A 23,437-nucleotide genomic window follows, 5' to 3' on the forward strand; every position below is an offset into this window, starting at 1 on the left:
ACCTTCACCGCTCACGGGGCATGCGCGAGCCCGACGCTGGAAGCGTCTCTTCAGGGGCCGGCTCACTTCGCCTCACAGAGGCCGACCAAGGCAGCGCGGGTGCGAGGGACCAGTGTTCCCGCTTGGCGCCGCGCTGTCACCACTCTCTTGGCCACTGATCCTCCCCTCACTTAGCTCCAAGGAAAAACGCTGCACAGAGCGGGACGCTCTATCTTCAGGGTCCCAACAGGCTCCGCTGCCGCCTGCCTCCTCCACCAAGCCTCAGGAGCACCACAGAGTCCACACCTGGCTGGAATCCACTCCCTACTCAGCGCTGGTAGGTGGAAGTCTTATCCAGGGGAATTAAGTCTCCTAGCTGAGCGTTCCACTAGGGATCAATGGGGGCAAGTCTTAGAAGGGTCTTCCTTCTCAAATAGCTCGATTTCTTTATCAATAGTTGTTGTCTTGAGAGAGGGATCGGTCAAAGGCTGAAGGGGGAACAATCCTCTGAAGTAACTGTCAGCCTCAGTGACAAACTAGCTGCTCTCAGTGTGTCCACCTCCTCTCACCACTGCCTCACTCCTCTACTCTGGGGTCAGCACAAAATGGCTGCTGGTCACTGGCCTTATATAGGGTGGCCTGAGACCTGCAGAAGTCTCTAGTTAATTCCAGAAGGTTCCCTAATGTTACCCTATGGACCTGTCCTCCAGTAGTGTCCGTTATGGCAGTTGGTGGACACCATTTTAGATCTCTGGAGATCCCTAGATTTTCAAGGGGGATGACTAGGCCTCACAAGTATGAGGGAAGAATGGCGTCATCGCCAAGGAACACCTAGCCCCCTGACAGCATTAAAAATTCCTGATGGACACATGTAAAAATAAAAATAGAAACTCTGGGAGGCTAAGGGGGACAAAAATAAATCATGGTGGTTAGAGTCTTCCCAGAAGCAGACAGGTCTAACAACCCGGAATTGGTCAGTCAGGGCAGAGGTCACACCAAGCCGGGGCTCTCTCCCTGGGTGAGAAGGGATGGATGGAAGACAGTGGATTGCATGATGTGTGGCGGACACAACACCCAGGCGAGCGCGACTATACATATTTCAACGCCGCTCATAAAACAAATGAGCGCCTTGATAATTTCCTAGCCTCTACTTCCCTCATGACTAGCCTACATTCCTCTGAGATTACTCCTTGCTCTCTTTCTGACCATGCCCTCATCTCCGTCCTCCTGCCTTTGCAGCACACATGAGCGTTCCCCGCCGGGGTGGCGATTGCGGGAGAATCTGCTCTATTCTGAATACCTGGTTAAGCGGGTGCGAGACACTATAGTGCAATATTTTCAGATCAACAATGTGGGGTTAACTTCAATTTCGGCAGTGTGGGAGGCTCTAAAACTGGTGAAGCGGGGAGAGTTCATTGTGATCGCGAATGCAGAGATAAATGCACGGAGCTGGAGAGGGAGGTGGATGAACTGGAGGTGGTACACAAGTGTACCGGAGCCTTGAGAATGTGGCGAGAATTGGAAAACCGAAGGCGAATGCTGAAACACTTAGACTTGGATAGAGCGGAGCACACCCTTCTGCGACTGCGTCACAAATTTTACCTTTGTAGCGATAAATGCGGGAAAATTCTGGCCCACAGGTTACGAGCGAAGACGCAGATGTTCCTAATCCAGTCAGTGCGCGGATCACTCTGGTGTGGAACAGTCCGCAGATGATCGGATAGTTGAGGCCTTTCGTAGCTTTTATCAACTCCTCTACACGGAACAAGATTCACCCCTATATGATCCAATGACATATCTGGACACATGTGACAATTAGCCTATTCCCAAAACTGTGTCTGAAAATCTGGACTTGGCAATCTGCATAGAGGAGGTGATAGCAGCCTTCTCTAAGTTGAAAGTAGCCAAATCACCGAGGCCGGATGGATTTCCGGCCTCTTTTTACAAAATGTTTTGTGTAGAGCTGGCTCCATTTTTAACTCAGTTGTTTAATTCCTTCATTGATGCGGGAGCGGTGATGCCCTCGATGGCGGAAGCAGTGATCTCGGTCATTCTGAAACCCGGGAAGGACTCTTGTGACTGAGTGTCCTACCGACCCTTTTTCGCTTCTTAACATCAATGCAAATTTATTTGTGGGCATTTTGGCGTTGCGCCTCAACCCCCTCATGGCCGACATAGTAGACCCAGATCAATCGGGTTTCATCCCTACTAGACAGGGGGGAGACAACTCCAAAAGATTGCTGCACCTCATCGATCATATACACCGTTCACGGAACCCGGCATTCCTGTTATCCATAGATCCCGAGAAGGCCTTTGATCGCTTTGATTGGGGTTATTTGTTTGCAGTGCTGCGTGGCTATGGCTTTGGAGGCAACTTCCTACGTTGGATAAAGTGCTTATATTCTGCCCCCAAAGCCTTTGTATGGGTTAATTGATGCAGGTCGGCCCTTTTCTCAATCGCCCGGGCAACGCACCAGGGTTGCCCCCTATCCCCGCTTTTATTTGCGCTTTATGTGGAGCCGTTTGCCCAGTGGATTCGGGCAAATCCTGAGGTTGTTGGCCTTAAGTTTGGTGCGGATGTGCATAAAATTAGCTTGTACGCTGATGACGTGATTCTCTCGCTTACCCAGCCCCGGCTAACCCTACAGACTTTACTCGGCGAACTTGCAGCCTTTGGGAAAGTCTCGGGATTTAAGGTCAATCTTGCAAAATCGCAGAACTTCAACATTTCTATTCCTGCTGAAGAAATGATGGCCCTACAGCAGGATTTCACATTCCACTAGACCCACTCAGACAAAACATACCTAGGATTTAAGACGACACCGACCATTGTTAAGACGGTCTCATTAAATTCTGATTTGCTGCTGGATCACACGACCAAGGCACTCGACGCCTGGTTGCATCTCAGGTTACCATGGTATGGGAGGATAGCCGTGGTAAAAATGAAGGTGTTACCTCGCATCCTGTACATCTTCCAGATGGTGCTGTTGACCCTACCGCCGGGTATACTTAAGAAACTGCAATCACTTATTAATAGGTTTTCTATGGGAGGGTAAGAAGCCTCATTTCTCTCTAACGCAAATGGCAACCACGAAAGCACAGGGAGGTCTGGGCCTTCCACTCATAGGTGGCTATTACCAAGCGGCATGCCTTCACTGGAATTGGAATTTCATGGACCAATCCGTAGCGGGAGTGAATATTTGGCGGGAACTATGGTTATCTCGCAAGCACAGAGCATGGGGACTATATTCATCTCCTGTCACCTCGCCAACGCTCAAGGTCTGGGACCAGCTGGCCATGGCAAAGGGGTGGACGTCGTTCCCTTCACCTATGACCCCCATTATTGACAATCCCGATTTCCCCCCGGGTCAGGCGTCTTCAGTATTGCAACGGTGGCAGGAAGAGGGTTGGTTCCCATTATGACACGGAAGGACTTATTCCCTTTGCCCAATTGCGGAAGGACTACGACCTATTAGCTACTGATACATTCCCCTACAGTCAGGTAGCTCACTGGGTTACGGGTCAGCCAACTTTGCCTGCATGTCTCGACCCCTTACTATGTTTGAAAAATGGCTAGTGCGCAAAGTGGATGACCACAGGCTCATTTCTAAACTGTATGCCATGATTATGGCACGCCCTGCGGGTCATCGTAACAAAGGCACAGGTGGGAGACTGAACTGGGCAGGCCCCTAACGCCTAAGGAGTGGGAGCATATTCTATATAGAACACACCACACAGCACACAACACAGCGGGAGCAGAATCCGCTTATGAAGCAGTTACATATTGGTATTACACGCCGACTCATGTGCGTTGCTGGGACAAGAACAAAACCGACCTCTGCTGGCGGGGGTGTGGTTCAGCGGGTACTCTAGTTTACTTACTATGACATTGCCCGAAATTTGTACGCTATTGGACAGCGGTTCTTGATGATATTGATGTTGCATTCCACATTACTCTGCCTCGCTCCCCAGAATGCACGCTGCTGGGTCTTTCCCATCCTAAAGCATTCCCACTGAAATCTCTGAAAGGCAGGCAGATCGCTATGGCACTGCTAGCGGCACAGCAGGTTATTCTGGCGAAATGGGGGACACCTTCGGTGCCTGAGATGATCGACTGGATACACCGTCTCTGGCAGCTTCTAGCTACGGAGCGCCTGACGCTCGGTGTAGAAGGGAATGGAAAAGATTTTGTGAAGTTATGGGCCCCTTATTTGCAAATACTCATGTAAGACATGAGAGAGGTGACATGTCCTAAATGTTTGCAGATTCTTAAGCTCCTGCGGGTAGATCCCCTTGGTACCATCCAAATCCCGGTGAGATTCGCATTGCCTCTATACTAAGTTGGGTCCTGATGCGAGGCCTTAGAGGGTGTGTTAGAACTGATGCGGAGAAGGGGTGGGAGTAGGGCGGAGGAAGGGATGGTTGGATTGTTCCTGATGTTTTTGTTTTTTTTATCAAATAAAACTGTGGATGTCTTTGACACGAGAGCCGATACAGATGCCATATACGATTACTTTTTGCGGGGCCGACCCCCGGGTTGTAGGCCTGAAAGCTGTGTACTTCCGCTCATACCCTGCTCTGCTGGCCTCGAGATGTAGGCAGTAAGCTGTGTACAATCCTTCTATTCCCACACAATAAAAAAATTGATTCTAAAGATCAATCCATCCCCCCTCCCTTTGTGGGTCGACCACCTTCACTCGCAGACCGGCTTGAGTACTATACCTCGAGGACTCACTCTCTCAGGATATCGTGAGACTATAATTTTTCTCTCTTTTCACTCTTGTAAGTGCACACCAGCAGACCCCCCGTTACGGAGAAGCACCAACAGCTTTCAGATCTTAAAATTCGCCACAGACTATCCAGAAAGATCAGAACTCTCCGCACCAAACAAAAGGGATCAAAAGAAGTACACGGTTTCCACCAAAAAAAGAGGAACGTCAGAAGTATTCACCTAAAGAGTAAAATAAGGATGATATAACTATTGCGCAACAAAAATATCCTTCTTTAAATCTTTTATATTGAGATCATTACGTGGATTTGTGCCGGAGCATAATATGTACTAAAGTGCCTATGAACCTCTACCTCCCGTAACGTGGATTTTGAGTCAAACTGTAAGACTTCAGGGGACACCCGTAAAGAGAGTAAAGAAATAGGAAAAGAAAATACCAGTGCTATATATATCTCGACGATGTCCCATAGATATTAAAAATAATTCGATCAGCCTTTTTTGAAAAAATCAGAGTCTACTCTTCATCAAAATAAGTTAAAGTCTATGTTGTTCACCAGTCTATATGTAAAATACGAATGACGGTCACCTGACGAAGGCCTCAGGCCGAAACGCGTTGTGTTCCATTCTACCGCATTTGCCTTCTTCATAAATTTCTTCCATCGTCCGAATATATCGTATAGCACTTTTTTTGTATTTATATGTAAACTGTCCTGTTTTTTGTTAATATGAGCATTGTATGTCACTTTATGTCATTTTTATGAACTATATATGTCATTTTATGAACTAATCAACAAAAAAAATATAGACTCTTTTCGAAAATAGAAAAAATATAAAAAGTAAATAAATAGAATGAAAAATAAAACAATCAATAATATTTTTGATATACCACTGTCTCAGTGAATCATCATTGTCTATTAGACAGTATTTGAAATGAGGTCGAAATAAGGGCGATAATACTATCATTGGTTTGCTAGATGCTAATTTTCGCAACTTGTGTTTATATATTCCCTACGATTAGCAAACTAACTAGTATGTAGGGGTCCCCTTTCTTTTCAAACTACTATGATTTTTCTTCCCATGCTTACCTTCCCCATAGACGTCAATGCCCCTATCCCCAGATCATTCTTTGTTCAGCACATTTGCGTGTTCTAATACTAAATGTAAGTTCATGAATGCTCTTGCCTGGTCTGTAAGTAATTGAATTGAATTGCAATTGCAGTATTTAATTTCAGCACCCCCAGCCTTTTGAGCTCAGCCTCTGGTACCCAAAGCCTAGGTGAGCTAGGGGGCACCCCAAAGAAGTCTTCTGACTCCCCCCTCTGTAAACTACTGGACAGGGGCATTAAGGGGTTCTCCGCTGTACCAGTGATCTAGTAGATGTGTCCCTATGATCAAGTGCCAACAGGCACATTAGTGAGTGTATCTAATTACAGGGGTGTACCCTCCTCTCCTGGTTCATGTTCTAGTATTGATAGCAGCCTCTTTGTGGCAGCAATGCACAGTGGACGTGTATTTCTTACTTGGGTCCTGCTTCTACCCCTTCTGGCCCTACAGGCAGTTCCTCACAGCCTGAGCAAAAGCCAACTCATATAAAGGACACTATATATGCACTAAAATACTCCTGTGTCTGTATTGTGTTGTCATATTAATCATGCAGTTATAATGGAACTTCCTCAGTGTCAATTATTGTGATGTCATCATGGTTAAGGACATGCCACATGAATTCCTGGAAATAAATCAGGATCAAGAGTCACTTCCCGTTAGGTCAATAAGGTCAAAGGGTATGCAATGTCACTTCCTCTATTCCAGGCATTTGGTAAATGGACAACCATGTATTCTACCAGACTATTGAGTAAAATATATATCCTCAGGATACACAGATACAAAGTTAACATCAATACATCCAGACTAATCTATGTAAAGTGACCTTTGCAGCATTGTGGTAGCAAATGTTGTGGCTACGATGTTATTGTAAAACAAAGTTTTTGTACGTGATATTCTGACATACAAGTGGATTCAAGTGACTTTATTTGCAGTATCTTTATTTATATATGCATTGTCTTAGTGTGTATAAGTCACCTTTTGCAGCCCCCCACATTTTTACTTAAAGGGAAGAGACTTCCATGTTCCTAGCATTGTTGTGGGTCTTAAGCCACCATGTTCCTGATGCGCACGTGCTGTCGGCAGCTACCTTCGAGGTGATTGATACCATCTCATGGTCTTCTATAGGTCAGCCTATAGTGCTGGCACATGGGCCCCCATCAGTGGCGGCTCCTCCGCTAAGGAGGAGAAGCATTGCCCCACTGCCTTGAAGCAGTAAAATTAGGAAAAAATAAAGTGGTAATAATGTAATGTTATATCATTTTCTTGTGTCCTCCTGCTGCGCCTGTTTGCGTGAGGGGGCGGGGCTGCTGTGCAGGGGAGGAGTGGTGGAACCCTCCTACGTGCGCCATGACTGTTTGGACGGCCCTTTCGGGCCGCCCAATACAGTCATGCACTCTTTCCCAGTTCTCCATGCAGGTTGCATTTCAGCCTGCGTGGAGAACAAGCCCAGGCCCCCAGTCCCTGGTTGAGTGTCGAGCCACGGTACCAATCACAACACTGGCCAGGGGAGCCTGGCTGTGTTTCCTGGAGTTCAAGAGGGAGGAGAGCAGCAGCGAAGACGCGGGACCCGGAGGCAAGGTAAGTGTATTTTTTATTTTATTTAACATTGTGCCCCTGGTCCCCCTCAGCCCCTTTCCCTCATCCACCCACCACCCGCGAGCCGTGCCAGCCACCACTACTGGCCTCCATGGGCGTTCATCACCAGATTCTGCTGTTTTGACAACACTAGATTTGACTTTTTACCCACAAAGGTATCAATCTTGGCCCATGTATTTTGGGTGATGAGCCTGGAGTTCTTTTTCTACCACAGGAGGCCTCTGGGCTGGTAACTTACCTCTTCAGTCCTGTCGCAGCACTGGTCGGGGTGGATGAGGTTCAGCACGTGACTCTGGGAGTTGTTGTACACTCTGACGTCCAACCGGGGGCCCCAGCACTCCTTCTCCTCTATGGCGTGGAAGATTTTCTGGTTGACTGCGTTGAGGATATCAAATTCACTGTTGGACTGGAACATGCTGTGCCCTGGGGTGACACAAGAGTGGACTGTGAGAAGAGAGCGCACCTTCTAAGGAGGATAACACCACCCATACCCCCCACACACCAGCCCCCAGCTCCGGTGTTACCTCCACACTCATCATGGATGTATAAACTAGTGATCAAGGCATTGAGCGGAAGCATTCATGCGGGAAATATCTCTTCAGCCATTGGCCACTAAGAATTATGTCAGGGGATGTCACCTTCCTGCACTTTAGTTCCATCTGTGATAGATACAGGTGCAGGTGTATGACCTGCTGTTTGGTGCAAATGTGACATAAACAGATTTAAAGAGCACAATGGATGGTTCATTGTAGCTTTTGCTCAGGAAGTGGATGTGTGTTCTTTTTTGTGTTGTCAGTGTGATGAAATCTATACTCCACGTACACAGTCACATTTGAGATACATCAAGCTAACAGATCTCAAATTCATAACAAACCTGTCCTTCATCTACAAAGATAATTATTCGATGCACATTTAGACACTCATTTTGAGTCGGCCAGAACAGTGTCTTCTAACCCGCCATGTTCCCTGTAGGACCCTTAGATCATCGGAGATGAATCTGCTTGTAGTCCCCCGAGCAAGGAAGGTCAGATGGGGCAGCAGAGCATTTTCCATCGGTGCCCCTCGGTTGTGGAATGCCCTTCCACTGGAGATTAAGGCCCAACCGTCTCTGTCCCTCTTTAAAAAAGCGCTCAAAACCTGGTGCTTTATCAAGGCCTACAGGTAAGAGAGTATATTTGCTCCAGCTAGCTTCTTTTTGGTTAGGCGCCTTGACGCCCATTGGGCTTAGTAGCGCTATACAAATCAGATTTCATTCATTCATTCGTGTCCTTGGGGAAACTCTGCGGTGGATGAGACTGAGGTGCAGGTGTTCCCACAACCACAGTTACCGTATGCAGGTACACTAGACTTAGTTTTACCAGGTGGGCATCTGGACCAGGTAAAACCAGCCTTAGATGTGAGACAGGCAGCTGGCACAGGTGTACCACACCTGACCACATCCTACAACATGGTAGGAACAAGCAACGCTTCGCTTGAGCAGCCATGAATCTGCCCTGCTCCTGGTACCTTCCTGTCCCCCTGAAACTCAGCCTGTGATACGCATTGGCCCTGCACCTACGTATCACCTGCTTAGAGAAGATGGCAAATGGAGGAGAAAAGTCCATGGTAGTAGAAACATAAAATTATAATAACTTTGCAATATTATAATTTTATGCTTCATGCTGATTTGTGGGCGAGGGGGTGGGCGTGGTTTGGCCACTCCTAAGTGCGCAATGACTGCTTGGTCGGCCCTCTCGGCAGCCCCAACCAGTCATATGCACTTTCCCCGTTCACCATGCAGGCTGTTTGGAGAACATGCCCAGGCCCCCATTCCCTGTTTGAGCGTGGAACCAGGATGCTCAAAGCCAATCACAACGCTGCATTGCAGCATTGTGGTTGGTCGGTGCGGGCTGCTGTGCTTTCTGGTCCTCTAGTTCCACAAGGAGAACAGAAGCAGAGACGTGGGACCCGGCAGCAAGGTAAGTTTCATTTTTTTAAATGTTTTTTTATATTCCTCAGAACTTTGGGATCTCTTAGACTCAACAAAGCCAGACATATGTTTCATTACTGAAACCTGGCTAACTTTGTCTTCCTCCACTTCTATAGCTATAGCGTTAGCTATAGCGTTTCCTGAAGGCTATAGTGTAACCAGGTGTGACAGACAGCTAAAAAAGGGAGGGGAGTAGCTTTTGAAACACAAAATCCTTTAAGAGTGGACACTCTGGACTCCTGTTCTATCCCTGGGTTGAAAATGATAATATTCCAATTAAAAGCCTCAACTAACCAAATTTGGACGGGGGCACTGGTCTACTGCCCACCCCGTGAAAAAAATTATTTCAGTGCGAAGCTAATTGAACGGCTAGCACCACACATCTTAGAAGAAGATAATTTTCTGCATTTGGGGGATTTCAATTATCATATTGATACTCAAGCTGATCCGGATACCATTTGCCTCTTGGCAGACACTTGTAGCCGGGCACACTCTCTATTCATTATTCACAGAAGCCACCAACTTAGAAGTGGACTCTCCAGTTGCCCAGGCGTGGACCGACCACTTCTTTGTAGATTTCTTCCTGGATGTTTGGAAACCTGAGGGTGCCCCCCATGATGCCATGAAACTTACGAGACCCTGGAGAAGGGTGGTTCCCTCCAACCTTCTCCTTGCCTTTACAATGCGGCGCACCATGGGGCAAAAACTGCGCAGATGCATGACGCATCTGTGCCGTAAAGGCAGCGCATTGCTGGAGTTGCATCACAAGCGCGACGCAGCACCAGCAAGGCTCTGGGGTGCCTTATCTTTAGAATGCTGCATTAATCCTTATGCCTGCTTCAAGCAGGCACTGGGTTTTGACGCAGCATGGGCATAAAAGTGACAGTGAAATATTGTAGGTTTCCCTCAGCCACTTTCAGGAGGCGTTCCTGCGCAGGAACGTCTACTTCTGGCGCAGGGCTTTACAACGTGATGCATCTCCCAGATGCGTCACGTTGTGAATACCCGCACCATGGAGCCTCTTTTGCGCCACCACTGCGTCACAAAAGTAACGCACCGGTGGCGTAAAAGAGGCGCAAGGGGCTGGTAAATCTGCCCCTTGGTCCTTGAAAAAGGGGTGCCTCGGGGATCAATGCTGAGCACCCCGCTTTTCAATATTTATGTGGCCCCCCTGGCAAAACTCATTTGGTCATGTGGCTTTGAAACCATCTCGTACGCTGATGACACGCAACTGGTCATCACTATGGATTCTAGCTCGACTCTCACTAAAATTAAATTCAAGGATTTTATGCTAAAAATCACCTCATGGATGACTGCAAACTTTTTGAAGTTTAACATGAAGAAGACGGCGATCCTTTTATTCAGGAAAGCCCACTCAGTCTGGTCAGGAGACTGGTGGCCATCAGAGCTGGGTTTATCCCCTACACCTAAAAAAATATGTAAAGAATTTAGGAGGCCTCTTAGATGAAAAATCTATCCATGAACAAGCACATTGAAAGAATCTCTGCAACCTGTTTTAATGTCACCCGCGTGCTTAGGTGTTTCAGTAGACCCCTCCTCTACAGGCCAGGAACACTTTAGACCAAGCTCTGATAGTAAGTCACCTCAACTATGGAAATGCCTTAATGGTTGGAATAAATGAAAGCCTTTTTACCTGGCTCCAGGTGGTGCAGAACACAGCGGCATGCCTTATCCTGAATCTCCCTTCCCGCTCCCCATTTGAACCCAGTCTGCGCTCTCTCCATTGATTACCGATCACAAAATGAGCTATTTTCAAACTTCTTTGTCTAGTCTGCAAAACTCTACACAAAAAGGGATGGTGTTACCTTAAAAATAAACTACAGCCTTATGTTCCTGTTCACCAGCTTAGATCTAGTGATCTATTACTGTTACGCCCCAAAATTATTCGTACGACGAGATTTGGGAGTCGCTCCTTTTAATTTCTGGCTCCTCATCACTGAAATCAGCTGCCCATGTCCATCCGCGCTTGTCCGTATTTCACTCTCTTTAAAAGATTTTAGAAAACATGGCTGTTAAACCTCTAACCATGCCATCGTGTTGCAATCTGCCCACCGCTGCTAGGGCACCTAGAGATCCCTTCGGGGATAATTTCTGTGCCTAATAAATAAAGAAGTCAATAAAATGCAATGGTAAGCAACAAGAAAGAGAGTCAGCAAAGCAAGCATGGCTTGCACAGCATCACTGCACCTCCAAAATATGTTGCAAACAAGATCTCCTCCACTGCAACTTCGAAAGGAGAGTAAAAGTGTGGGGGTGGCAGGGCTCAGCTGAGAACATCTGTGTTATACTGCAAAGTGCCCAAGAACTGCAGGAGTGGATGTTGAATGGGGATCCTGGGGGACTGGTTATGAACAAATATGGCCAAGAAGAGGGGAACGAAGAAGGGGAGAGAAGTGTTCGGGGGATTGACTCCACTTCCTTTGTACCTACAAATACCAAAATGCGAAACAACCCTCTCTCACTGTTTCCTGGTCTCCTTAAAATGACGTAGAAAGTCACTTCTTGTTTTAAAAGTACTCTCACCCACTAGGAATTCTGGCGGCATGCTTCATCATCTTGTTCTCGTGCAGATACTCTCCGTATCTGGATGGGTTGTACCTTGAGCCTTAAGGGAGCGCTTCTGGAGAGACGGGATCTAAGTTTAGAAATGCCTAGTAGCTACTTCTGTAAGTGCCCTTTATGCTGAGAACCCCTGGCACAATTAAAAACACAAGTGATGCTCAATGCGGAAAATTAGTCACTTCAGCATCTATCGGTCTACATGTTTCAGCCACTTCTTTTGTTCATCCAGGTCATGTGGCATTCCTCAGGACCAATCTCAGATTCCTATTTCTTGATAATTCTGTAATTCTGTAGCAGGCTTTGTGAGTCTCACCCATTCATGCTCATGCCATACATACAGCCCAGCCCAAGACTCTCTCTTTTTATCTGTGGGCAGAAATGGGAAACATTAAGGTTAAATGCAGCTAACACTATTTTGCATTCCTCACAGTGATTATTGCAGACGTGTTCACTGCAATCCAATACACAAAATGCCCAAATGTACCTCACATCATTGCCTGCTCCTAGTTTGCTTATGAGATACATATTCACTGAAGCTTGTTGTTACCTTGACAGTTTTTCAAAAAAGAAAGAGAGAAACTACTCCTGAAATGGACTGAAACCAGTCAGAGCTTGGCTTTAACATTAGTTTGTTTGTGGTACGATGAACCAATCCTCCGCTGTCGTTCATTGCAACACAGAACTTGGGGAGTCATTATGATGGTGGGGGAACCTGAGTCCGCCTACCATGCATGGGGCAGTCCCGCACACCAAATTAGGATGCAACCGCAACCATGGCGGTCGTATCTTGTAATTTAACATTGCGGCGGGTGCTGACTGCAGCAGACGATGCGATGTTAAAAATGCAGGTTGTGCATTTCACTGCACTTCGTGGCAGGCATTAACAGTGCCTGCCACTTAATGCAGTGAAATCCAGGGGGGTACCAGGGGTACCCCCCAGTGCACCCACACCTCCCCCCAACTCAAGGGGGACTCCCAAAGGCCCCCAAAACAAATTTCTGCCAGCTTGTAAATGGCGGTTCCACCGCCATACACCGGCTGGCCGGGATGCAGCATTGAAATTTGGCAGGCGGTGCCTGCTAGGCACCACCACCATTTTACGGATGTGACCCCTATGTCAGGCAATCAGACCGATTAGGGCCAAGTAGTGCTCTGAACCCAATTACAATAGGGCCAAGTAGTGCTCTGAACCCAATTACAATAGGGCCCAGTAGTGCTCTGACCCCAATTACAATAGGGCCAAGTAGTGCTCTGAACCCAATTACAATAGGGCCCAGTAGTGCTCTGACCCCAATTACAATAGGGCCAAGTAGTGCTCTAAACCCAATTACAATAGGGCCCAGTAGTGCTCTGACCCCAATTACAATAGGGCCCAGTAGTGCTCTGACCCCAATTGCAATAGGGCCAAGTAGTGCTCGGAACCCAATTACAATAGGGCCCAGAGGTGCTCTGACCCCAATTACAATAGGGCCCAGTAGTGCTCTGACCCCAATTACAATAGGGCCAAGTAGTGCTCTGAACCCAATTACAATAGGGCCAAGTAGTGCTCTGAACCCAATTACAATAGGGCCCAGTAGTGCTCTGACCCCAATTACAATAGGGCCAAGTAGTGCTCTGACCCCAATTACAATAGGGCCAACTAGTGCTCTGACCCCAATTACAATAGGGCCATCTAGTGCTCTGACCCCAATTACAATAGGGCCATCTAGTGCTCTGACCCCAATTACAATAGGGCCAACTACTGCTCTGACCCCAATTACAATAGGGCCAACTAGTGCTCTGACCCCAATTACAATAGGGCCATCTAGTGCTCTGACCCCAATTACAATAGGGCCGTCTAGTGCTCTGACCCCAATTACAATAGGGCAAACTACTGCTCTGACCCCAATTACAATAGGGCCAAGTAGTGCTCTGACCCCAATTACAATAGGGCCATCTAGTGCTCTGACCCCAATTACAATAGGGCCAACTAGTGCTCTGACCCCAATTACAATAGGGCCAACTAGTGCTCTGACCCCAATTATCATAGGGCCAACTAGTGCTCTGACCCCAATTACAATAGGGCCATCTAGTGCTCTGACCCCAATTACAATAGGGCCATCTAGTGCTCTGACCCCAATTACAATAGGGCCAACTAGTGCTCTGACCCCAATTACAATAGGGCCAACTAGTGCTCTGACCCCAATTACAATAGGGTCAACTAGTGCTCTGACCCCAATTACAATAGGGCCAACTAGTGCTCTGACCCCAATTACAATAGGGCCAACTAGTGCTCTGACCCCAATTACAATAGGGCCAAGTAGTGCTCTGACCCCAATTACAAAAGGGCCAACTAGTGCTCTGACCCCAATTACAATAGGGCCAACTAGTGCTCTGACCCCAATTACAATAGGGCCAACTAGTGCTCTGACCCCAATTACAATAGGGCCAAGTAGTGCTCTGACCCCAATTACAATAGGGCCATCTAGTGCTCTGACCCCAATTACAATAGGGCCAACTAGTGCTCTGACCCCAATTACAATAGGGCCAACTAGTGCTCTGACCCCAATTACAATAGGGCCAACTAGTGCTCTGACCCCAATTATCATAGGGCCAACTAGTGCTCTGACCCCAATTACAATAGGGCCAACTAGTGCCCTGACCCCAATTACAATAGGGCCAACTAGTGCTCTGACCCCAATTACAATAGGGCCAAGTAGTGCTCTGACCCCAATTACAATAGGGCCATCTAGTGCTCTGACCCCAATTACAAAAGGGCCAACTAGTGCTCTGACCCCAATTATCATAGGGCCAACTAGTGCTCTGACCCCAATTACAATAGGGCCAACTAGTGCTCTGACCCCAATTACAATAGAGCCAAGTAGTGCTCTGACCCCAATTACAATAGGGCCAACTAGTGCTCTGACCCCAATTACAATAGGGCCATCTAGTGCTCTGACCCCAATTACAATAGGGCCATCTAGTGCTCTGACCCCAATTACAATAGGGCCAACTAGTGCTCTGACCCCAATTACCATAGGACCAACTAGTGCTCTGATCCCAATTACAATAGGGCCAGGTAGTGCTCTGACCCCAATTACAATAGGGCCAACTAGTGCTCTGACCCCAATTACAATAGGGCCATCTAGTGCTCTGACCCCAATTACAATAGGGCCAACTACTGCTCTGACCCCAATTACAATAGGGCCATCTAGTGCTCTGACTCCAATTACAATGGAGCCAACTAGTGCTCTGACCCCAATTACAATAGGGTCAACTAGTGCTCTGACCCCAATTACAATAGGGCCAACTAGTGCTCTGACCCCAATTACAATAGGGCCAACTAGTTCTCTGACCCCAATTACAATAGGGTCAACTAGTGCTCTGACCCCAATTACAATAGGGCCAACTAGTGCTCTGACCCCAATTACAATAGGGCCAACTAGTGCTCTGACCCCAATTACAATAGGGCCATCTAGTGCTCTGACCCCAATTACAATAGGGCCAACTAGTGCTCTGACCCCAATTACAATAGGGCCAACTAGTGCTCTGACCCCAATTACAATAGGGCCAACTAGTGCTCTGACCCCAATTACAATAGGGCCAAGTAGCACTATTTGTAGGAAAAATAGGAAAAATCAATCAAGGGGGAATTATAAGCAAATGAATAGCTCTTAAACAAACATTTTATTCCACCCTATGAAACATGGCACTTTCATAGGGTGGTCATCTCTACGATACTAGGACCGGTTGGTCCAGTATTGATTTGTTTAAGAGCCATTCATTTGCTTATAATTCCCCCTTGATTGGTTTTTCCTATTTTTTTCATTTTTTGATTGTAATGTTTGTTCTAATGTTGGTTGTGATATATTCTTAGTTTTTTGTAATGTTTGATGCAAGAAATGTTCTTTTTGTACTGTGTAAAGAATCTGTTTTTCATCTATGTACAAAGTACATATAGGTGTGTAAATATTTAATGTATTGTTGTTTTCTGTCATAGTGCTCTGACCCCAATTACAATAGGGCCAACTATTGCTCTGACCCCAATTACAATAGGGCCAAGTAGTGCTCTGACCCCAATTACAATAGAGCCAACTAGTGCTCTGACCCCAATTACAATAGGGCCAACTAGTGCTCTGACCCCAATTACAATAGGGCCAACTAGTGCTCTGACCCCAATTACAATAGGGCCAACTAGTGCTCTGACCCCAATTACAATAGGGCCAAGTAGTGCTCTGACCCCAATTACAATAGGGCCATCTAGTGCTCTGACCCCAATTACAATAGGGCCAACTAGTGCTCTGACCCCAATTACAATAGGCCCAACTAGTGCTCTGACCCCAATTACAATAGGGCCATCTAGTGCTCTGACCCCAATTACAATAGGGCCAACTAGTGCTCTGACCCCAATTACAATAGGGCCAACTAGTGCTCTGACCCCAATTACAATAGGACCAACTAGTGCTCTGACCCCAATTATCATAGGGCCAACTAGTGCTCTGACCCCAATTACAATAGAGCCAACTAGTGCTCTGACCCCAATTACAATAGGGCCAACTAGTGCTCTGACCCCAATTACAATAGGGCCAAGTAGTGCTCTGACCCCAATTACAATAGGGCCATCTAGTGCTCTGACCCCAATTACAATAGGGCCAACTAGTGCTCTGACCCCAATTACAATAGGGCCAACTAGTGCTCTGACCCCAATTACAATAGAGCCAAGTAGTGCTCTGACCCCAATTACAATAGGGCCAACTAGTGCTCTGACCCCAATTACAATCGGGCCATCTAGTGCTCTGACCCCATTTACAATAGGGCCATCTAGTGCTCTGACCCCAATTACAATAGGGCCAACTAGTGCTCTGACCCCAATTACAATAGGGCCAACTAGTGCTCTGACCCCAATTACCATAGGACCAACTAGTGCTCTGATCCCAATTACAATAGGGCCAGGTAGTGCTCTGACCCCAATTACAATAGGGCCAACTAGTGCTCTGACCCCAATTACAATAGGGCCATCTAGTGCTCTGACCCCAATTACAATAGGGCCAACTACTGCTCTGACCCCAATTACAATAGGGCCAACTAGTGCTCTGACCCCAATTACAATAGGGCCAGCTAGTGCTCTGACCCCAATTACAATAGGGCCAAGTAGTGCTCTGACCCCAATTACAATAGGGCCAAGTAGTGCTCTGACCCCCAATTACAATAGGGCCAACTAGTGCTCTGACCCCAATTACAATAGGGTCAACTAGTGCTCTGACCCCAATTACAATAGGGCCAACTAGTGCTCTGACCCCAATTACAATAGGGCCAACTACTGCTCTGACCCCAATTACAAAAGGGCCATCTAGTGCTCTGACTCCAATTACAATGGAGCCAACTAGTGCTCTGACCCCAATTACAATAGGGTCAACTAGTGCTCTGACCCCAATTACAATAGGGCCATCTAGTGCTCTGACCCCAATTACAATAGGGCCAACTACTGCTCTGACCCCAATTACAAAAGGGCCATCTAGTGCTCTGACTCCAATTACAATGGAGCCAACTAGTGCTCTGACCCCAATTACAATAGGGCCAACTACTGCTCTGACCCCAATTACAAAAGGGCCATCTAGTGCTCTGACTCCAATTACAATGGAGCCAACTAGTGCTCTGACCCCAATTACAATAGGGTCAACTAGTGCTCTGACCCCAATTACAATAGGGTCAACTAGTGCTCTGACCCCAATTACAATAGGGCCAACTAGTGCTCTGACCCCAATTACAATAGGGCCAACTACTGCTCTGACCCCAATTACAAAAGGGCCATCTAGTGCTCTGACTCCGATTACAATGGAGCCAACTAGTGCTCTGACCCCAATTACAATAGGGTCAACTAGTGCTCTGACCCCAATTACAATAGGGTCAACTAGTGCTCTGACCCCAATTACAATAGGGCCAAGTAATGCTCTGACCCCAAATACAATAGGGCCATCTAGTGCTCTGACTCCAATTACAATAGGGTCATGTAGTGCCCTGAACCCAATTACAATAGGGTCAACTAGTGCTCTGACCCCAATTACAATAGGGCCAACTAGTTCTCTGACCCCAATTACAATAGGGTCAACTAGTGCTCTGACCCCAATTACAATAGGGCCAACTAGTGCTCTGACCCCAATTACAATAGGGTCAACTGGTGCTCTGACCCCAATTACAATAGGGCCAACTAGTGCTCTGACCCCAATTACAATAGGGCCAACTAGTGCTCTGACCCCAATTACAATAGGGCCAACTAGTGCTCTGACCCCAATTACAATAGGGCCAACTAGTGCTCTGACCCCAATTACAATAGGGCCAAGTAGTGCTCTGACCCCAATTACAATAGGGCCAAGTAGCACTATTTGTAGGAAAAATAGGAAAAATCAATCAAGGGGGAATTATAAGCAAATGAATGGCTCTTAAACAAACATTTTATTCCACCCTATGAAACATGGCACTTTCATAGGGTGGTCATCTCTACGATACTAGGACCGGCTGGTCCAGTATTGATTTGTTTAAGAGCCATTCATTTGCTTATAATTCCCCCTTGATTGGTTTTTCCTATTTTTTTCATTTTTTGATTGTAATGTTTGTTCTAATGTTGGTTGTGATATATTCTTAGTTTTTTGTAATGTTTGATGCAAGAAATGTTCTTTTTGTACTGTGTAAAGAATCTGTTTTTCATCTATGTACAAAGTACATATAGGTGTGTAAATATTTAATGTATTGTTGTTTTCTGTCATAGAGCTTGTCATAACTTGAAAAAGATAATAAACATTGACACAGGATGTAGAGGGGGATCACAATAAATTGATCTTTTCCCTCCTAATAAGCTTGTAGAGATTTTGTGGTTCGGCAATTTGTGTTATATATTCTATAAAGAGTCTCGCCCCCACCACGTGTTTATGGACCTATCCCCTTTTGTTCTTAGATACTAGAAGTAATGGCCTAATGAATAACCATGTGAAAATAATGGCACACTAGAAATGATTCTTGGCATAATGAACACCCACGTGAAAATACTGGTATTGTCACACTAGTGGTATGTCTTGGTATATGGAACATTTGTGGAAAAATGCTGGTGCTAACACATTGAAGGCTATTCTTGGCATAAAGGAAGGCAACCTGGCATATGGAAGCGGGCAGCCAGGAGAAAATGTTGGCACGGATATACAAGGTATTTTTTAAATAAAGGTCACTAGGGATGGCATCAGTGGAAATATTCTGGCTCTGGCATACCGGGGGCACCCCTGGGATATGGGGGCACCAATGACAAAATGCTAGCCATGGCACAACGGAGCTGATTTTTAAAAATTAGTGGGCATCCATTTCACATTTTTTTAAATGCAGTCAGCTCTTGGGGGCTGTCCGCTTTCACTGGCTTGGAACCCATGAAAGGGTTTGAAAATTTAATGAGTGCCCTTTCACAGTCTATGGCTATTTGTTTAGAAAATGTATGTGGAAATTGTGCTTTAAAATGCAGTCCCTGATCACATTCTTTTAAAAATGTTCTCAGGTGTTTAAACTCCCTAGGAGAGGCCTGCGTTCTTGCTTTGCTCGCTCAATGGAGGGCAAGTATTACGTTCCAGAACTTTCAAAGTTCACGCCAGCCTCATAATATGGGCGGGTCTAAATACACCTTTGTCTGTATTGTGTAGTCATATTATTCATGCAGTTAGAATGGAACTTCATCAGTGTCAATTATTGTGATGTCATCATGGTTAAGGACATGTCACATGACTTCCTGGGAAAAAACGAGGATCGAGGGTCACTTCCTGTGATGTCATTAAGGTCAAAGGGTATGTAATGTCACTTCCGCTACCCCTGGCATTTTGGTAAATGAAGAAAAAATTTATTTTATCAGAATATTGTGTAAAATATATGTCCTCAGGATTGATAGATACGAAGTTAACATCAATAAATCCATACTAACCTATCAATAATGACCTTCTCAATATTGTGGTAGCAAATGTTCTGGCCTAGATATTTTTGCAAAACAAAGTTTTTGTACGTGATGTTCTGACATAGAACTGGACTCAAGTGCATGAGTGGTTATTTGCAGTTTCTGTATTTATATGTGCTTTATCTTAGTGTGCATAAGTCACCTCGTCAGTGTCAAGTAAAATGACAGAATGTACTCACTCTTCTGATGGATTAGAATCTGGTCCACCTGCAGAGGGTAAAAAACACAGAACTCAGTCTTGGGAGCACTAACTGAAGGCATAACACACTGAGCCAAGGACTAGCCACTTTCACTTTCACTCATGTGTTCATTCATCCAGTCATTCATTTATGTATGCATGCACGTATTTATTGATTGATTCATTCATGTATGAAATTGATTATTCGTTCACTCACACACTAATTTATGTTTGCATATATTCATTTATTACTCATCTACTCAATCGTTAATGTATGCATGTATTTATTTATTCATTCATACACTTATTCGTGTATGAATGAATTTATTTATCAACTCATTCATGTATGTATGCATTTATTCATTCATTCATGAATGTAATTATTCATTCATCCAAACTTCAATTTATGTTTGCATATATTTGTTTATTTCTTCATCCACTCATTCATTCATGTATGCATGCATTTATTCATTCATACACTCATTCGTGTATGCATGTATTTATTTATTTATTCAGCAACTCATTAATTTATTTGCATTTATTCATTCATTCATTTGTTTATGTGTTTTGGATAGCCTTAGACCGTGACAGGCTCACTGGAGGCGATAAGTCAAAACCCTACAGTAAGTGCTATATACATGCAATTTCAATACAATGCAATACAAAGTGTTTGTAGCGCTCTATGGAAGGGAGGGAGGGGCCAGGCTGTGGGGCTTCATTTTAGGCTTCTGTGGGGGATGAACCGCACGAGGAGGAGCAGAGGGCCAATTTAGAGAAGGGGAAGGCCAGTGGGGACATGACCCTGGTGGGGGAGGAGCCCCTCTGGAGAAGAGGCTTGCCTTCAGCCTCCTCTCCGACATCCGCTCCCTCCTGGACAGATGAGTGACAGTTGCCCTTACCCTCCTCGACCTTTCAGCAGCCTTCGACACAGTGTCTCACCGCACCCTAACATACAGACCTCACGACGCAGGGATCTGTCAAAGGCCCTCGACTGGACCCACTCGTTCCTCTCTGGCAGAACGCAGCGGGTTAGACTCCCTCCGTTCCTCTCGGACCCCACACCGACCTCCTGCGGAGTCCTCCAAGGATCCTCATTCAGCTCCACATTGTTCAACATCTACATGGCTCTGCTCACTCCCATTGTCAGAACACACGGAGTCCATATTGTTTCATGCACAGACGACAACCAACTCATCCTCTCCCTCTCCAACGAACCCAACGCAGCTAAATTCAACTTTCAAGAAGGCATGGAAGCAGTCGCCAAATGGATGAAGAGATGCTGTCTGCAACTCACCACGGACAAAACAGAAGTACTCATCATGGGCCTGGAATGACACCTGGTGGCCCCCCGCCCTCAGAAGTCCGCCCACCCCAACGGACTACGCACGCAACCTCAGACTCATCCTGGACTCCGAACTCAAAATATACTGCCAGATTAACTCCGTTGCATCCTCCTGCTTCCACACCGTCCGCCTCCAACGCAAGACCTTCAAATGGATCCCCCCCGAACACAGAAAGACTGACACACATGCCCTCGTCACCAGCAGACTTGACTATGGCAACGCACTCTTACTCTGGAAACAACAAACACCACAAACTTCAAAACATCCAGAACGTCGTCGCCAGACTAATCCTCAACCAGCCACAACACTACCACATCACCAGCGCACACTCCACTGGCTCCCCATCGAGGCAAGAATCACCTTCAAGATTCTCACCCACGCACACAAAGCCCTCTACAACACCGGACCAGCATACCTGAATAGCTGACTCCCATTCCACGCACCCCAAAGGACCCTACAGTCCAGCTCTCCTATGCCGTGACTCCTCGCACCAGGAAGTCCAGATCAGGAGGCCGCTCTTTCTCCTTCCTCGTGGCCAGAGCCTGGAACGCTCTGCCGCTCCACCTCAGACAGACAACATCACTTCCCAACTTCTCGAAAGACCTAAAAACATGGCTCTAGGATATACCTCCTCCTTGATGGACAGGACCTTGCGCCTCCCACCACCCGGCGCCTTGAGACCCTTTCGGGTGGGTAGTCTCCCTTAACAAACCCATGATTGATGGATTGACTTGTGTGTTTGGTTTCTTGGCTCGTGTCTTGGCGGGTTCCACGGCTCTGAGCCCAGGACACTGATCATTTTACTTCGGTGGAGTCTGAGACTGAATCCGGCTTCAGTGGTCAGGCTCTTATTCACTGTACCCCTCCTCGGGTGTCCAGGCTTCTGGAAGGGGGCACCCTTCCTGGGGGCTTTTCAGCCACCCCCAGGCTCCTGGCATGGAAGCCACAGGAGCCGTAGAGACCCTTTAACATGAAGGGTGGAGGGCGGGTGCACTCCGGGAGAGGGGGAAGGCAGGTGCCACACTTGATGAGGTGCATCCTGGGAACGTTCTTTGAGCTTAAGGAGAATCACCACCCCCCACGCTCTGCCTCCAGCTGCATAATTTCAAAGCAGACAAAAGCTTTCAAAACCTTGGCATGCACGTGGCGTACACCCATCTTTATACACGTCAAAGATCAATATCCTTGACCAAGCCCCTCCCACCCGTTCTCGCACTCCTAAAAACTCTGGGGCTCATTTATGAGCCTTGCAACACTTTTGCGCCCCTAGTGCGTCACTTTTTGTGATGCGCTGGCGGCGTTAAAAGGACGCCATGTTGCGCCCTATTTACAAAGTGACACAGATGCGTCACTTTGTTAACCCCTGCAGTACATTATACCTGAGTCAGGTGTAATGTATTCAGGGGGGCGTTCCCCCGCATTAAAGCCTCGTAGAAGAGTCGCCATTGCGTGAAAACCTTACGCCTGCCTCATGGGGGTGACACAGAACCTTTTCACATGGGGATTGACCCATGTGAAAGGACATATTGCTGGAGTCATGCCTGTTTTCAGACACACCCTAGACAGACCCCAGCAATGAGCCACTTTTGCGCATACAGATACATCAGGAATACTGACATATCTGTAACTCCGTGCGACATGATGTGCCGAACTTTAAATACGGCTCATCTATGGTGTCGCTAAGAGGGAGCACTGAGAAGTGTTGCATCGCTGCTTTGTCACACAACTTCTAATCCCTGCTTCCTCATTAGACCAAGCTACGTAATTTTTTGCCAAATAGCTTCACCTCCCTCTTCCTATATATCCTTATTGTGAAACTTGCAAGACTAACCTACTAGTAATTTCCTAATTGACTTCTATATAAACAACCATTTACAAATGCAGAGGGTTTGACCTTGGCACACCGTTTCTTTAAAACGGTGACTAGGCAAATGCTGATCTGTCATGGGTGTTACAGACAGAGTTAACTAAGCATGTTCACGGTAGAGGGCAT

The 23,437-nt window shown here is 46.5% G+C and overlaps 1 protein-coding gene across 3 annotated transcripts in view; it reads right to left on the reverse strand.

The window, feature by feature from the left end:
- The window catches only part of LOC147678708 (phospholipid scramblase family member 5-like), a 250,081-nt gene that overhangs the window by 25,256 nt on the left and 201,388 nt on the right, over positions 1-23,437 (reverse strand). For all 3 annotated transcript variants that reach the window (XM_086946158.1, XM_086946157.1, XM_086946159.1), the window contains exons 4-5: positions 20,103-20,130; positions 7,647-7,831 (exon numbers count right to left, since the gene is read on the reverse strand). In XM_086946158.1, the coding sequence (XP_086802284.1) occupies positions 7,647-7,831; positions 20,103-20,130 (213 nt within the window). The remainder of the gene's footprint in view (positions 1-7,646; positions 7,832-20,102; positions 20,131-23,437) is intronic.

The sequence above is a fragment of the Lissotriton vulgaris genome, chromosome 12 (genome assembly GCF_964263255.1).
Source record: "Lissotriton vulgaris chromosome 12, aLisVul1.2, whole genome shotgun sequence".
Taxonomy (NCBI): domain Eukaryota; kingdom Metazoa; phylum Chordata; class Amphibia; order Caudata; family Salamandridae; genus Lissotriton; species Lissotriton vulgaris.